The following is a 17150-nucleotide window of genomic DNA, read 5'->3' as shown; positions in this document are numbered from 1 at the left end:
GCCTGATCCAGCAGGGCTCTTCTGATGTTCTTATGTTCTTAAGCCAGGCTGAGAGAGCGTGATTAGCTCTCTGAGTTGGGGTGCCAGGCAGGGATTTCAGCCTGTGTCTCGTTGGTTTATATCTAATGAGGCATTCACCACATCATGCTGGCCCTTAACGAGGTTTTTTATCCACAAGGATGACCGAGTATGCAAAGCGCTTCCTGTACAAAAAGTGTAAGGTGGATAAGGTGCTAAATAACATCCAGATTTTATTTATTAGGCTTGCATCTTGCTTTTTGATCACATGGGACTGGTGCACTTGAGCTAATTTGATGCGGGCTTGCCCAGGGATGTGATGTCACTGCAACACATCACAGGATGAGGTCACCTAGAGAGGTAAGATGCCATGAGGGAGTCTAGATGTCCTCATGTTGTGAACTGCAATGTCTAGGATTGGCTAGCTTATGTGTTGCTATGGCAACACCAAATATGGCTCCTGTGGGGGGGGCAGAAGAGTGCTTTGTGATGTTAGTGAGCCGTGCCCACTCCCACGTGACGCATGGTGGCCTCAGTGAGCGCTTCAGCCGCCCACCCTGGGTCGCCTCAGCGCTTGCGCAGTAGTTTCTCCTGGCTTCCCCTCCCCCTCACCTCAATTCCGTTATAAACAAGGTGGTGGCTTCTCTTTCCTTTCTTCTCATCTCCCCTCTAAATCTCAGAGTGGTTTGTCCCGCAAACCGTTGAGGCGGGTCCACGGAGTAAAGCGGGGAGGGGGGGAGAGAGAAAGGAGAGCACCGCTTAGTGGAAAAGGAAGAGGCGTGGTCACCCCTGCGAGTGGGCAGATGGTGCGGTTCGTAGGCGCGGCTGGCGAGACCAAGTGAAGAATTTGGGGAGGCGGGGAGAGAAGAAGAGATTGTTGTGAGGGGAAACAAAACGTCAGAGGGGAGGGGGGCGGGGGCGAAGAAGCGCCAAGATGGCGTCGGCTGGGCCCGAGTCTGGGGGGAGCAGCAGCAGCAGCGGCGGCGCCCCCTCAGGTAAGGGGTGGCTCTGTGGGGAAGGTTACTCTGGAGGTGAAATGTTCAGCGCCCCCCCATGAGTGGGAGGGGTTTCGTGGGGGTGGAGAGGCAAATGAGGCCCCTCTCTATTCGTGGGGGAGGCTGTTTGGGTCTGGGAGGGGTTGGGTTTTTTCTGTGGGGGGGGGGTGAAAAGGAGAGGTTTGGAAAAGGAAACCGCCCCCCCCTTTCTTTGAGGGGGAAAAGGAGAAATGGGGCTCTGTGGTGATGAGGCTAATGTGAGACACACACACCCCACTTCCCTCTGTGAAGGAAACTGGGGGTGCTGGGGGGAGAAGCCTTTATGTGGGGAGGCAGTGTCTTGTTATAGTTTTGAGGGGAACTCCTGAATCCCCCTTTCTGTGGGTAGGAGGGAGAAAGGTGTCAAATGAGTCCTTCCTCCTTGGGAGGGGATTTTGATGGTGTTGCTTGTGTGGGGCACAGTTGGGGGTGAAGGCTCCTATGGGGCCTGGCATATCCTCAGAGGGGAGTGTGTGGGGGGGAGGATGGCTGTGTGTCTTGGGGGAGGGGTGCTTTGGGGTCTCCATCCCAGAAGTTATGCACTTTTTAAAAAACTTGTGGCAGGAATTATGGGGTGATGAATAAATAAGCTACTCTGGCATTGGAGTGGGGGGGGGGAGATGGGGTATTTTTAAAGGGGACTTTTCCAGGGGTGGGGATTGAATCTCCAACGGTACTTTGGGAGGATGCCAGGGCACTGAATATTTATCATTTACAGGCTTATATATCCTCCCGAATTTGTAACTGGGGGTGGTTTGCAACATATATTTTAAGGGTATTTAGCTTCCAGTGTAGAGCATGCGGGGGGCGGGGGGGCAAGAGTGGGGACAGTGATCTGTGCCTCCCTTCCCCTATGCATTTGGTGTATGTATTTGAAATACTGATGTGTCTCCTGTCTGCTGGGAATGGAGTTAGAGGCATCTGAACAATAAATCACTTGAAACAGTGCAAACAGCCATTACAAAATATAAAACAGCAGGTATCCAAATATCAAAGACACCCTGGTGTAGCTGATCCAAATAAAATAATAGTGGTAATTGACGGTTGACTGGGAGTTGGCGGGATTCCTTAGAATTAGAATTGTGGAGGAGACTGAGTATAGGGTGGTGATGTAATGAAGGGGGCAGGGCCCTTGGAGGGTAGAGTGAGCCCTGACTGTGGAGAGGGGGACACTGGAGAGGAGTTGTGTGGTCTGGGTGATGAGGAGTGGGGCAAATGGACCTTTTAATGTGGGGAAAGTTTTCTCCCCACTAATTAAAGGTTCTAATTCTCTTAACTTTCCCCATGTTAACTTGCTGTTATTAATTTATGCTTAATTTCTGTAAAAACGAAAGAAAGGAGACAGCAGAGTTTAAAAACAGACAGTGAAATAAAACCAATGCTATTGCTGTTGGAGACCTGCTTCTCTCCTAAGTCCTCTGCCTGTGTGCCCGAAAAGGATCTGAGGGGATTGGTGGTGACCACAAATAATTTGTAGATCCCTGTGTTGAGGTATAGTTGAAGAAACCTTGCTTTTTCTTTTAAAGGCAATACCCTGACTGACTGGATTGTGGAGGAATCTTAGGAGGGGGAGAACCCTGTTATGGTGGAAGGTTATGTGGCCGTGAGACCACTACCTCCTGCCTGAGGATGAACTTCAGTTGTTGTCATTATTATTATTATTATTATTATTATTATTATTATTATTATTAATTCGATTTCTATACCGCCCTTCCAAAAATGGCTCAGGGCGGTTTACACAGAGAAATAATAAATAAATAAGATGGATCCCTGTCCCCAAAGGGCTCACAATCTAAAAAGAAACTTAAGATAGACACCAGCAACAGTCACTGGAGGGATGCTGTGCTGGGGGTGGATAGGGCCAGTTACTCTCCCCCTGCTAAATAATCGTCATGTTAAAAAGATGCCTCTTTGCCAAGTTAGAATGGGGTTAGCAAGTTAGTCTTTAAAAGAAATAAACAATGATACAGCTTAAATTTGTGGGGAGCTGAACCCTTAACATGATGGCAGTACTGGCATGGCTTTGGGGTATATGCTCCCTTCTCAACCACCAGGGAGGATGGGACCCTGCTTGGATACAGGACATTTTCTGAAGGAAGGGGCTAGCTGGCTGTCTGGGGGCAGGGGCTTGGCGCTGAACATCGATCTTTTGTGGGGAAGAATGAACTGAGCCCCTTGGGGGATGAGATGGTGCACAGGTAAGTTTTGGGAGCAGGGCACACAGATGGGTGTGTGCGCGCAAATGCACAGCTAGTTGCCTTCTCCGTGAGGGGAGCGAAATGGAGTATAGCATCAGAATCAGAAGTGAAGGAAATGCTTCTTCCCTTGCTGTGGGAATGAGAAGGTGGGGGTGCATCCTGCTTCGGCAAGGGATTTTCCTGTCTCTCTGCCTGGTAAGGGGAACAGGGGCAACGATGACCATGGCTGTTGAAGTCATTCTTTCCATATCCATGAAGAAAAGGTGGGATGATGTGTTTCTTTAGAAGAAGGGTGGTGTCCTCGTTGCCTTGGTGTTGTGGGCAAGTCCCAGATACTAGATTATGAGATTCGGCTGGATGGTAGTCCTTCCTTCCCAAGTGGCCTCCTGTATCTCTCTCTCATATCATACCTTCTGTTCTGTTGTTGTTAGCTGGTGGCTTAGTGGTTTCCTCCCTGCATGGGAATTAGCTGCATCTGGAGGCAGAGACACAATAGGATTGCTGGTCTGGAAGGAGAGCTGGTCTCGTGGTAGCAAGCATGACTTGTCTCCTCTGCTAAGCAGGGTCTACCCTAGTTTGCATTTGAATGAGAGATTACATGTGTGAGCACTGTAAGATATTCCCCTCAGGGAATGAGGCCACTCTGGGAGACTACATCTCCAAATATGGACTCCTGCCTGAAACCATGGGAAAGCCACTGCCAGTCTGTGTAGACAGTACTGAGCTAGATGGGCCAGTGGAATGACTCAGTATATGGCAGCTTCTTATGTTCCCAAGATTTATTTCTTCTGAACATCCAAGGCATGCTGCTGCTGGACTCCCCACCAGAATGGCTGCAAAGGATGCAGGGGGGGGGATTTTCCCCCATACTTTTGGGAGAAATGGGGTTTTAATCCCACCCTAGAGATTACGGAGTGTATAGTCTGTGGATGGTGGTAATTCTGGGTTAATTGGAGTGGAGTACAGAGTAGGGATGTGCATGGTGCGTGCCGGTGCGATGGTGGGGTGTCTGACTTTAAGAGCGGGGGAGGGTGTACTCACCCTCCCCCCGCCGTCCCCCGTCCCCGCCGGCGTCCATTTTATTCCAGGCCCATTGAGGTGGCAGCGTACCTCCCTGCGGCCCCATTGTCCAGATATGACCAGAAATCTCCGACGCGCCTGCGTGCGCTTCCGGTCATATCCAAGCAATGGTGCGGCAGGGAGGTACGCTGCCACCTCAATGGGCTTGGAATAAAATGGACGCCGGCGGGGGGAAAGCAGCGGGAGGGGTAAGTGCACCCTCCCCCGCACTTAAAGCAGCACACCCGCCGCCTTCGAGCCTCCCCGCCATAGTTCCGTGCACATCCCTCGTGCAGAGGTCTGATCTTCTGTGTGCGGCTTGTTGCTTCTCAGATGGTTGGGGAAGCTTCAGATAGTGATAGTGAGAGGGTTTTCTTCCCCACCACAAAAGCTTGTCACGAACCTAGTTTTGAGGACTGCTTCTGGGTATAGAAATAGAAGGGCGGTATAGAAATTGAAATAATAATAATAATAATAGAACTGCTTCTGAGTAACTTTGCCACTGAGCTACAACCCTGTTCCCATTTTCTGGGATGGGAATAGGGCCGTAGCTCAGTGGCAAAACATCTGCTTTTCAGAAGGTCCCAAGTTCAATCTCCGGCAGCATTTCCAGGTAGGGCTGGGAAGGACTCCTGCCTGATACCTTGGAGAGCTGCTTCCAGTCAGTGTGGGCAGCACTGAGCTAGAGGGACCGATGGTCTGACTGGCATAAGGCAACTTTCCATGTTCAGCGATGCACACATGTAGGCTTATCTCACTAGCTAGCTATGATATGTGGTCACCACCAATTCCCTCCCTTCCCTCAGATCAGTGTTCCCTCTAACAGGGATTCCCAGATGTTGTTGACTACAATTCCCAGCTCCCCAGCTACAAAGGCATTTTGCTAGTGATTATGGGAGTTGTAGTCAACAACATCTGGGAATCCCTGTTAGAGGAAACACTGCCTCAGATCTTTTTCTGGCGGAGAGAAGCTGCCCTTCTATCATTTGCCCTGGGATATGAAGATGGTAAGGAACAGTGGGAGCCCTCTCCTGCTGCTCAGAAGGTATTCCTCCTCAAAAATGAGGCCTCTGGAGAGGAGATCTGTGTGGGTCTGGGTGTCCTACTCGCCTGAGGACTGGGGGCACTCTCCACTGGCAAGCTGGCAAGTGGATTTGCCTGCCTATGTTGCTGCAGTTAGGGAGTAGATAGAAGCTAGGATCCTGCCCTCAGTTCCCAGAGTGCCACACACCCCTCTTGTCTCCGAGTTGGCAACTGCAGGGGTCAGGCAGTCTTGCTAGGCGGACTAGATTTGGTTCCGGAGCCTGCAGTTGCTGATCTCTATCTTAAAATGCGTGCACACAGTGCATCTCTTTCTCCTCTCCTGCCCAATGGTTCCTACTCCTTGTCTCCATTCCAACTTCCTTGGAAGTGGTGTTGAAGGCTCCAGAGTCTGGAAAACCCCAAGAGGAAGCCGGGAATAACAAGGTGATTAACCTTGGCAGCTTCTACAGCCCTGGCAGACTCTTCTTGGGGTCGCCAATTCGTGGTCCTTAAATAGATCCATTTACGAACTGTAACAAATCGTAATTGATAGCTGACTTCTCCCATTTATGAACTTCTCTTCCTTTCCCCCATCTTATATATATGGTACTACTCCATTCTTAGTCATACTAGTCAGAAAAAAGATTATCCCTGTTTCTCTCATATATATATATATATATATATATATATATATATATATATATATTTTCTTGTTTTTTCTATTATTTCTCCCTTGTGTTTTCTTGATCAGTAGCCTCTGACTTCCACGGTGTTGCTGAAGACCCACCCTTCTGCTGTTGCCACCTTATATTTTGCCTCTTTCTGCTTTATGAGCACAGGAGTTTCTGGTTTGTTCTTACATTCTCTCTCTCTTTCTCCTTCTTGAGGCAGAAATTATTAGCCTTTCGCCTTCTCCTGGTTTGTTACCCTTTCTCTCTCTCTCTCTCTTTATCCAAGGTATAATTCCAACATTTGGAGGCCTTAGGAACTGCCAGTGGCTTGTTTCTCAATTAGAGAGAGGGGAACCAAGCCACACATGCCCAGGAGGGCTAGACAGTTCCTTCCTTTCACTTTCAAGTGGGTCACATCTGCAAAAGGCACCCGACAGAATGCTGTGGGCTCCCCCTCTTTCTTCCTCTTATGAAATACAACTGTCTGTAGATGAGGTTTTTTAGCTTAGTCATATTTTTACTGAATTTCTGTAGCACTGTTGGCATAGTTCTAAATCTGTTGATGTGGAAATAGGGCTCCCTGCGCTTAGTGGGAGTTAACTTCCTGATGAAGTTTCTTTCTTTCTTTCTTTCTTTTTTTGGTGGGGGGGCGGGTGGCAGTCTCCACTTAGCAAGTGCTTTGCAGCTATGACTGTTCTGATTGACATATGTATGTATTTATACATTATATTCTCCACTACATAAGAACAGCCCTGCTGGATCAGGCCCAAAGCCCATCCAGTCCAGCATCCTGTTTCACACAGTGGTCCACATCCAAAACAAATTCATTGAGGCCTGTATTAAATGACAGTATCTTAAATACTATGGACACCTCTCTGAGGAGAAAAAGCAGGACATTTTTTGATTTAAAAAATTAAAACTGTTCCCATTTTAGAGATTGGGGTGGGGAAAACTGAGGCTTGCTGAATCTTCCTCACATATGTTCACATAAATTGAACATATTTTATTTTTATTTATTTAGTACATGTCTATACTGCCCCACACAAAAGTCCCTGGGTGGTTCACAACCTAAAAACAACCATTAAAATATTAATATGATTAAAGCAATTTAAAATATAAATAAAAGCTCTGATTTTATCATTTTAAAATGATATGTATTTGCTTATCAACTGTGTGTGTGTGTATGGTGATGGTGCATTGGGGAAAGGAGGTTAACAAGAAGTAAAGTTTTTCACACACTCATAATCTCATCCAGCTTTTCAGCAATACTTTTATATGCAGCACTATACCAGTATTAGCTTGGTAACTCATGCTTGACTCTGAAAGATATGGATCAGCATTATCCTCCATACTGCTTTTGAGCAGTGGGGGTTGAGGGAGAAAGGCTTGCTTAAAGCTCGCTCTCCCTCACCCACCAAGCTCATAGCTAAGGTGAGACTTGAAGCAGGGACTTGCTTACTTACTGTTCAGACTCTTGGCCAGTATTGTGAAATTGCAGTCCTGAGGATGCTTATTTGGAGAAACAAGCCTCTTTGAATGCCGAGGGCCCTGCTTCTGAGTCAGTAACTAAGATTGGGTTGAGCATCTCCTTGAAACAGCCATTTGAAGGCTCATAACGGTGGTTTACTTATTACACACATTTCTATTCTGCTCTTTCTCCAAGGAGCCTAGAGCACTGTATGTAGTTGTGTTTTTTCCTCACGACAATCCTGTAAGGTAGTCCAGGCTGAGAGATAAATGCCTGGCCCATAGTCACCCAGTGAGTTTCACAGCTGAACAGGGATTTGAACTTAAGAACACAGGAAGCCGCCTTATACTGAGTCAGATCCTTGGTCCATCTAGCTCAGTATTGTCTGCACAGACTGGCAGCAGCTTCTCTGGGTTGTAGGCAGGAATCTCTCTTGGCCCTATCTTGGAGATGCTGCCAGGGAAGGAACTTGGGACCTCCTGCATGCAAGCAGGCAGGGGCTCTTCCCAGACTGGCCCCATCCCCTAAGGGAGATCTTACAGTGCTCACATATGTAGCCTCCCATCTGTATGTAACCAGGGCAGACCTTGCTTAGCAAAGGAGACAATTCATGCTGGCTCTCAGTGTAAAATGGTTCCCGTCTTACAGGTGAGGGAGCAGAGGCTGAGTTGACTTTTAAGCTCTCAGGCCCTTACACAGCTTAAGATGGAATGAGAACTTGTGACTCTTGTGCCTGAGGCTGAAACGCCAGCCTTTCAGTCTGCACTGGCAACGCAAAATGGTTCAGGAAGCGTTTTGTGCCCTCGTGGCTTCATTCTACTATGTGTACAAGAGCCCAGTGAAAACAACTGGATGATGTCCTTGCTTCCCCCACCCCCACCCCCAGCCCTTTCTTTCCTTTAAGCGCTGTCCAAACAGGTCTGTTGAAGCTGGACACTTTCTTCTGGGGGGAAAGCAAACCAGAAGGGCAGAACTGGGAAATACAGCAAGGTTGGGGACTTCCCATTTCTAGCTTTCACAAGCCGAGTCTGCTGCCCTTCCCTGTTTATCAGGCCAGCCAGCTTTTGTGCCTTCCACCTGTGGCACGGTTAGAAGTTGAACAATCTGCTCCCCCCCACCCCGCGCTCCCATACCAAGACCTATGTTGTGTCATCTGGCTGACCATCTTAATTTTGATCCAGGTCAGGAGGAGACTTATGGTTATTTCTTTGCTGCCAGTCTCCACTCCTCAGGTCTTGGGTTGGGCGAGTAGGTTCGGCTTCAGCCCTCCAACTGTTTTTGGACTGCAACTCTCATAATCCGCAGTGGTCCATAGCCAGGGATTATGGGAGTTGTAGGCCAACATCTGCAGATGGGCCAAAGTTAGCCTGAGATAGAGCTCTAAAGATAGAGATGGAACCCTGAGATAGAGCCACTAAAGTCACTTCCCCGCCTGCCCACACACAACCATGTATATGCGTAGGCATAAGCCAGCACAACCATAGTTGTGAAGTGGGGGAAATGGTCATTGTGACTGTAGCTTCTTAGCCACCTTGACAGGTTATAAATACATTTTTATAGCAAATGCAGTGAATAAATGTGGATCACTTGGGGCTCAAATGAAGGATGGGGCAGGGGAAACCCACCCAGTTTCTCCACAGCTGCCATGGCTGGCCCCCTGGATGCAAATCCAGCTCGCTGCAGGCGACCGAGTAATGGCTGTGCACAGTCCTGGGTGGATGGGGCTAGGGAAGAGTCTTGTGGTGGTGGTGCTGCTACTATATTTATATACTGCTTTCCCACAAAAACATTCTCAAAATGATTTACATAGATAGAGAAAATGGAGAAAAGATAGTTCCCTGTCCCCAGCAGGGCTCACAGCAAAAAAGGAACACAAGGTAGACACCAGTGAGAGAGCTGGTCTTGTAGCAAGCATGAATTGTCCTCTTTACTAAGCAGGGTCTGTCCTGATTCCCATTTGAATGGGAGACTATATGTGTGAGCACTGTAAAAGATTCCCCTCAGGGGGATGGAGCTGCTCTGGGAAGATCATCTGAATGTCCAAGTCCCCTCCCTGGCATCTCCAGATAGGGCTGAGAGAGACTCCTGCTTGCAACCTTGGAGAAGCCGCTGCCCGTCTGTGTAGACAATACTGAGCTAGAAGGACCAGTGGTAGAAGGCAGCTTCCTATGTTCCAGCCACAACCCCTCGGGGAATCCTCCCTCCATGTTCAGAAGCAGGATACCTTCAAAAAAGGGAACAGTGGCAGGAGAGGAGGCATGCCTTCATCTCCCAGTTGTGTGGCTTCTCGAGGCAACTGGTGGGCCAGCAGGGCTGCTCTTATAATCTTTTGCTGTGTTGGGGTTGCGGGGGCACAGTTGCTCTTCCCCTGCAAAATAGCAAGAGAACCACCAGTTTGAAAAGCACATCCTTGCCAGGGATCTACACATTTAGGCTTAGCTCACTAGCCAGCTGTTGTCTGTAGTCGCCACCAGACCCCTCTCTTTCCTCAGATCCTTTTCCGGCACACTTAGAAGAGAAGCAGGTCTTCTGTCATTTGCACTGGGAAGTGGAGATGGGAAGAAACCATGGGCGCCCTCTCCTACTGCTCAGGAGGGATTCCTGTTGATTCTTTCTTCCTTCCAAAATGGCAGTGGAAATGAGACCTCTGGGGAGGAGCTCTGTGTGGGGCTGGGTGTTCTGCTCAGCGGAGGGCCGGGTGCACTCACCACTGGTGACCTGGCAAGTGGATTGGCCTGCTCTTTGCCCAGTTGGCATCCTGTTGATCATCTCTTGAGGGTCAGGGTTCTGCTGTGGAGCTTCAGCAAGGGCTTCCTTGCAGTGGGGCATGAGGAGGAAGGTGAAGCGGAGCAGGCAGTTTGATGCAGGGGAGAGGAAGGCTGTTCCCGGTGGAGGAGATGCTGTAGAAATCCAGGTCCCTTTGGAGCTTCCTCTGTAGTAAACAAGTGACTTGTCCTTCCACAGTTGGGAGGAGTCCTTTACTCCCATCCTGACTCTCTGTTTTAGTCTGGTGGGGTTTTGTTTGGTTTTTTCCTTCACATTTTGCTTTGATATATGGTTTTCTGTCTGCTTGTTTGTTCCTTTCCCTAGCCAAGGTAACACAACTCTCCTCTTGCTTGGAAGCTTCGGTCTATAATTTCTACTCCTAAATGACATGTATTTTGCTTTGTTTTGTTTTTCCTCCTCCTGGTATAGCTCTCAGCTTTCTGTGCTGCTCAGTGATGTCTTCTCGAAGACGTAGATGTATGGGTAAAGTCGCATGGGTTTCTCCCCTCTCTCCTATTACTAGCTGCTAAACAGCCTTGGCTTGAAGCTTACCGTGTGCAGTGTGGAGTCGAGTGTTTTCTTCAGACGCTTGGAGTGGTGGTGGTGCTGAAGCTGCTACCTTGCGTGTGAGAGCTGCTCCTTAATTTTAAGTGGCTTCAAAAAAAACGTTTTAAAATCTCTTTGTTCAGATCTCTGTGCTGGCATCTGGAATGCACATTTTTGCAGCACTCGAAGTGCTTAGGGCACATTCTCGATAATGCTTTTGTATCTCAATAATAGTTTCCACATCAATGCCTTGGAAAGCAGGCTGTTATTGATGTGTGCTCAGTTTGCAGGCTGGGCATCTGAGCTGGTCTTGTGGCAGAGAGGGTGAATGGTTCCCTTTGCTAAGCAGGGTCTGCCTTGGTTTCATTTGGATGGGAGACTACATCTGAGTGCTGTACAAAATTCCCTGTAAGGGATGGGGTCATGGCTCAGTGGCAGAGCATCTAAGAAGGTCCCAGGTTCACTCCCTGGCAGTGTCTCCAGAGAGTGCTGGGAGAGCCTCTTGCCTGAAACCTGGAAGAGCTGCTGCCAGTCTGTGTAGACAATACTTGGCTAGATGGTCGGCTAGATGGATCAAGGGTCTGACTCAGTAAACTGACTTGGCATGCAGAAGGTTCCAAGTCCCCTCCCTGACAGCATCTCCAAGAGCGGGCTGAGACTCCTGCCTGCAACCTTGGAGAAGCCGCTGCCAGTCTGGGTAGACAATACTGAGCCTGAGGGACCAAGGGTCTGACTTATTAGAAGGCAGCTCTCTATATGTTCCTACGGGAGAAGTTGCCTAAAGCCTCTCACTGGGAATTAAGCTGCCTCCTTCTGAACTGGCCCATCTTGTCTGCTCTGACTGGCAGCTGCCTTCTGTTTGGGGTGGGCCAGGGTCTTTTGAGACCTGCTGCTTGAGATCCTTTAACTCAGGGGTAGGCAGCCCATAGCTCTCCTGCTGTTCTTGAACTACAATTTATTGTGGCTGGGGGGTTGATGGGAGGTGTAGTTCAACAACAGCTGGAGATCCAAGGTTACCTACCTCTGCTCTAAGTGGAGATGCACCTGGGGCCTTCTGCATGCACAGCGGGTGCTCTTCCACTGGGTGGTGGTTCCTCTCTAGTCTTTGAAGTTGCCTCATACAGAGCCAGACCATTGGCTGCCCGCCGATACTCCGGTTTGAAGGTCTGGTAGACAAGATCAAAGCCAGTGTCTGTCCTTGTAAGGCCTGGAAGCCAGTGGCGGTCCTTGTCAACCCTAAAGTGATACTGCTGCCCAGAACAAAACTCATAGCAATAGCAATAGCACTTAAATTTATATACCGCTTTATAGCCAGAGCTCTCTAAGCGGTTTACAATGATTTAGCATATTGCCCCCAACATTCTGGGTACTCATTTTACCGACCTCGGAAGGATGGAAGGCTGAGTCAACCTTGAGCCCCTGGTCAGAATCGAACTTGTAACCTTCTGGTTACAGGGCGGCAGTTTTACCACTGCACCACCAGGGGCTCCACGCATAGCTGTAAAAAATTAGAGAGAACACTGCTCCCCGCACTGGGGAAAGTGCAGCACTGTCTGGAGGTCAGCACCGTGGGAAATGGCTCTCGCATGGAAGGTTTTTTGCCAAAGTGGCCCCCACTTGAAAAATAATGATGATCACTGACCTAAGCCTAACAGTTTAGGCCGAGGGCTTTGCAGCTTCCCCTCATAGCTGTGCAGAGTTCTTTGTAGCCAATTTGCATTGCCTCCCGTGACATTTTAAACAGTCGTATGTTCTTGCTGGAATTAATACGCTTATCCTGGACTCAGGCTCTGGCATCCATTTCGCCCCCTGACTTGCCATTGACATTGGGCTCTCGAATGAAGTGGTGATTTTGCAGCCGCTCACTACGGATTGGGCACGGAGCGTGAGCCTGGGGCTTCAGACTTGATGCTTCCTCTGGGCAGCTTTTACTGCCTCAGCTGGTGCATCTGGGAAATGGTGGCGTTCCTCACCTTGCATGGAGCTCCTTGCCCTGGAAGCACCAGAGTTGTTGATCAGCATTGCTGTTGGCCAGCATTCCTGTTTTTATTTTTATCAAGCTTGAGATGCACATTGAAAACTTCCCGGCACAGGCTCCTTAAAATAGACCCCAGCCGGGATGCATCTCAGATGAGCCATTATGTCAAATCAGAACTCTTGGTCCACTGTTGCCAGATTTGGGAGGTCTGGGGGTGGGCGGAGGAATGTGTTCTCAAATTGGAGTACTCTCAGGAGTTTTGGATAGGAAAGAAGCTCACTTCTACTTTTGCTTTGCTGGCTGTGGCATTGGCACTTACTGGAAGCATCTGGCTGGTTGCTGAATGAAATAATAAGTTCATGGATTAGTCATCTGACCATATCAAAACCAAAAACCCCATAGAAAATAAAATAATATAATTTTCTTACAATCATAAAATTATTTATGTTTATAAACCGCCCGACACCGAAATCTCAAGGTGGCGGACAGAACTTAAAACAATCAATACCACTTAATAAAAATAATTTTGAAATCATAAAAGGAATGAAGCAACATTTTAACAGTAATCTTAAAAAGTAAACTTGTAACAGGGTTAAAATTTCCCCATGGAATATGCTCAGATTTCAGCAGCTTGCTTTCATGTATCTCCTGCTCTTCCTTCAAGGAGTCCAGAGCAGTGTATATGGTTTATGTTTATCCTCACAACAACTCTGTGAGGTAGGTTAGAGAAGTGACTGGCCCAGAGCAGTGGTCCTTCTAATTTTTTTCCATCTCTGTGCAGAATGAGTTTTGTTCTGGGTGGCAGTATCAAGGCAATGTGTGTGCACACATGCATTCACAGTGGTGCCTTCCTGATTTAACCTGAGCGCAATCTAAAAAGAACTGAGCGGACATCCAAAAACTTGGGAGTGCATGCACAAATTTCCCTTAGAAACTTGTTCCCTTAGAGGGAACAGTGGCCCAAAGTCACCCATTGAGTTTCACAAGAACATAAAGGCAGCCCTGCTGTGTCAGGCCCAAGGAGGCCCATCTCGTCCAGCATCCTGTTTCCCACAGTGGCCCACTAGATGTCTCTGGGGAGCCCACAGGCAGGAAGTGAGGGCATGCCCTCTCTCCTGCTGTTGCTCCCCTGCAACATGGCTGAGGAGGGATTTAAACTGGGGACTCTGAGGTCCTAGCTTGGCACTCTACACCACGCCAGCTCTCCCAGTGAACTCCCAGCTTTCTCTTCAACTTGAGGCCTTGACAGCAATATCGACCACCCTCTCTGTGATGTGGTGATTGGCTCCCTGCAGCAGGAAAGTCAGCTTCACAGTGGTGGGCCACTGTGCTAGAGCAGATAAATCACCTTCAGGCTGATCTGGGGGGCAGTTCTTACGAAGTTGAGGAGGGAATGGAGCTTGGTGGCCTCTTAAGGGACCGTTTTCTGGAGAAGAGAATTGCACTCTTGCCAGTATCCCCTGGTTCAACACAATAGCTTGACTGCTTCTAGAATCTTACTAGCCATTACTTGCAAGGGTGTTGCAGCTCCCGAAACCACTACCTATTTATTTATTCATTCATTTATTTGATTTGATTTCTATACCGCCCTTCCAAAAATGGGTCAAGGGACGGAGAAATAATAAATAAATAATATGGAACCCTGTCCCCAAAGGGCTCACAACCTAAAAAGAAACACAAGATAGACACCAGCAACAGTCACTGGAGGGATGCTGTGCTGGGGTGGAGAGGGCCAGTTACTCTCCCCCTGCTCAGTAAAGAGAATCGCCACGTTAAAAGGTGCCTCTTTGCCAAGTTAGCAGGGAATTTGCCAAGTTTAGCCACCTTGGTTGAAGCAGAACCTGGTGAGGAAGAAAACTAATCCAGGAGGCAGTAGTGGTAGCCGTGGTAATGTTTTCCCGGACTGGATGCACTTCAGGCTGCCTAAAAAAAGATCCCTTCGTGGCTCTTGTAAGGGAAGTTAGGAATAGCTTTGAGCATAAGAGTGGCTCTTGTGCACGAACTATTAGCACAGCTAATATCCAAGGGGATGGGAGCTGGCAGTGCCCTTCCAACAGTGCTTCGAAGGAGTTTCCTCAATTTGAGGCAGCTTCTGTTTTCCTCATCAAGCCTCCTACTGGCACAGCAGGGAAGTGACCTGCCTAAAGAGCAGGAGGCTTGTTGGTTCAAACCCCTGCTGGTGTGTTTCCCAGAATATGGGCAACTCCTATATTGGGCAGTGGCGATATAGGAAGGTGCTGAAAGGCATCTCATATTGTACAGGAGAAGGCAATGGTCAGCCTCTCCTGTATTCTACCAAAGACAACCACTGGGCTCTGTGGTCGCCAGGAGTTGACACTGGCTCGCACAACCTTTCCTGTTTTCATCAGCTGTGGTGTGGCGTTCAACTGAATGCAGAAGTGATCTTGTATTAGAAGGTGGCGTTTCCCCTGGGTTTGAAAGGTCATTTGGTAATGGACTGAGTTTCCCAGGGCCACCAAATCTGACCCCCAATATAGTTCCTGGCAAGGGAGGGGAAGATACCCCTCCCCCCCACTGGCATATGAGCCAGTCAGTCAGGGTGAGCAGGTGACAGGCATGAGGGGAAACCTCTGCCAAAGCCCCTGTTGCAGTTGATGCTGGGGAGGAAAGGGTTAAAGAGCTCAACTAAGAGACTCTGAATTTAAAGTGACTCAAAAACCAAAACTTTTCTTGTGAATTGCTTGGGTTGTGCAGTCGGCTGACAGACTGGGGACTTGTCCAAGAGCACACAGCGAGTCTGTGGTGGAGAGATGAGACTGGAATCCATGGCTGCCCAATCCAAATGGGAGGGGATCTGGTCCTGTGGTCGCAAGCATGGATTGTCCTCTTTGTTAAGCAAGGTCTGCCCCAGTTTGTGTTTGAATGGGAGACTACATGTCAGCACTGTAAGACGTCCCCACTCTTAGGGGATGGGAAGAGCACCTGCATGCAGAAAGTTCTGAGTTCCCTCCCTGGCAGCATCTCCAAGACAGGGCTGAGAGAGACTCCTGCCTGCAACCTTGAAGAAGCCGCTGCCAGTCTGGGTAGACAATAACTGAGCTAGATGGACCAAGGGTCTGACTCAGTATATGGCAACTTCCTGTGTTCCTATGTGTTGTGGTCTAATATCATCTGGGGACTTGAGTTTGAGAACCCCTGCAAAACACACACACAGTATACAGCAGTTCCCTCTCTGCTGGGCCCGGCTGGCTCCCCCCATTTCTGTTGAGTAGGCAGAAGCAGATTCTTGAGAATGAATGGCCAGCCCTGAAATGTCACCACAGGCGGTTTCCTGAGTGTTGTCTGAACCCGACAGCCTGCTTGGCTTGTGTAAGCCCCCAGCACAGGAAGCAGAGGACGGGCTGAGCCCGGGCACCTTGGGCGGGACGGCTCCCGTCTGCCCTGCCAGCTCAGTCCACGGATCTGCATGCCGAAGCAGACTCGGCAGGCAGCAGTGAATCAGTCTTGCTTGGAAGCACAGGGTGTGCAGAAAGAGTGTGATTCAACCTTTCAGTGCTAGTGTAGGGACTTCTTGCAGCATTTTCCGAAGGAGCGAGTGCTAGGTGACTGGCTAAAATGGTGGGATTCTTGGATGCCTATGGGGATGGGAAGAGGCTGCCTGCCCGTCTTTCTGGTGGGATCTGTTTCTAAGTCATGGCTTAGGCAGCGAAGCCAACCCCCCCACCCCCATGAAAACCGGCATAGGTTCATAGGGAGCTGCCTTCTACCGAGTTAGACCCATAGTCCACTTAGCTCAGCACTGTCTACACTGCTTGGCAGTGACTCTCCCAGGTTTCAGGCAGGAGGCTTTCCCAGCCCTACCTGGAGATGCTACCAGAGACTGAACCGAGGCCTTCTGCATGCCAGCATGCAGTTGCTCTTCCACTGAGCTAAGGCCCCATCCCCTCAGGGGGAATATCTTACAGTGCTCACATGTGGTCTCCCCACTGAAATGCAAAGCAGGATGGACCTTGCTTAACAAAGGGTACAACACATGCTCACCACTGCAAGGCCAACTGTTTCCCCCTGATGCTAGTGCAAGGACTGAGGAAGCCAAGTTGAGCCAAGTCACTCTCAATACTTGTGGTTTGCTTTCTTAAGAAGGCCAAAGGGCTTCCCCAGAAGGGGGTCATAAGCTGGGTTGTGCCTTCTTCAAGCACAGCCACCTTCTGAATTTCCAGAGGAAAGCTCCCTTTTGGGCTGTATGTAGATCATGCAAGTTAAGGAGATAGTGTTGCTTTATTCTCTTTATTGTGCATCCTTCTGGGTTTTCGCCAGTCATGAGGGCACAAAGGCCAGTGCTGGAATCTGCCCTCAACCACTGAAGATCTTGTTCGGTCCCTTGTCTAGCTTTTGAGACTTCTGCAGGCATCCACATGCTTTCAAGCG

At 49.0% G+C, this 17150-nt stretch overlaps 1 protein-coding gene across 8 annotated transcripts in view; it reads left to right on the top strand.

Annotated features, from left to right (window-relative positions):
- The window catches only part of PIP5K1A (phosphatidylinositol-4-phosphate 5-kinase type 1 alpha), a 90762-nt gene that overhangs the window by 2732 nt on the left and 70880 nt on the right, over positions 1–17150 (top strand). The window contains exon 1 of one of the 8 annotated variants that reach the window (XM_053277977.1): positions 637–824. The exons of 6 other annotated variants lie outside the window; for them this stretch is intronic. Coding sequence is in view for 1 of the 2 variants with exons in the window: in XM_053277974.1 (XP_053133949.1) it covers positions 953–1013 (61 nt within the window). In the remaining variant the exon portion in view is untranslated. Of the gene's footprint in view, positions 1–636; positions 1014–17150 lie in introns of those variants that run through there. One more of the 8 variants, XM_053277974.1, reaches the window with a different exon arrangement.

This window comes from Hemicordylus capensis, chromosome 14, assembly GCF_027244095.1.
Source record: "Hemicordylus capensis ecotype Gifberg chromosome 14, rHemCap1.1.pri, whole genome shotgun sequence".
Taxonomy (NCBI): domain Eukaryota; kingdom Metazoa; phylum Chordata; class Lepidosauria; order Squamata; family Cordylidae; genus Hemicordylus; species Hemicordylus capensis.
The sequence above is the reverse complement of the archived record's forward strand: the minus strand, read 5'-3'. Positions and strand labels throughout refer to the sequence as shown.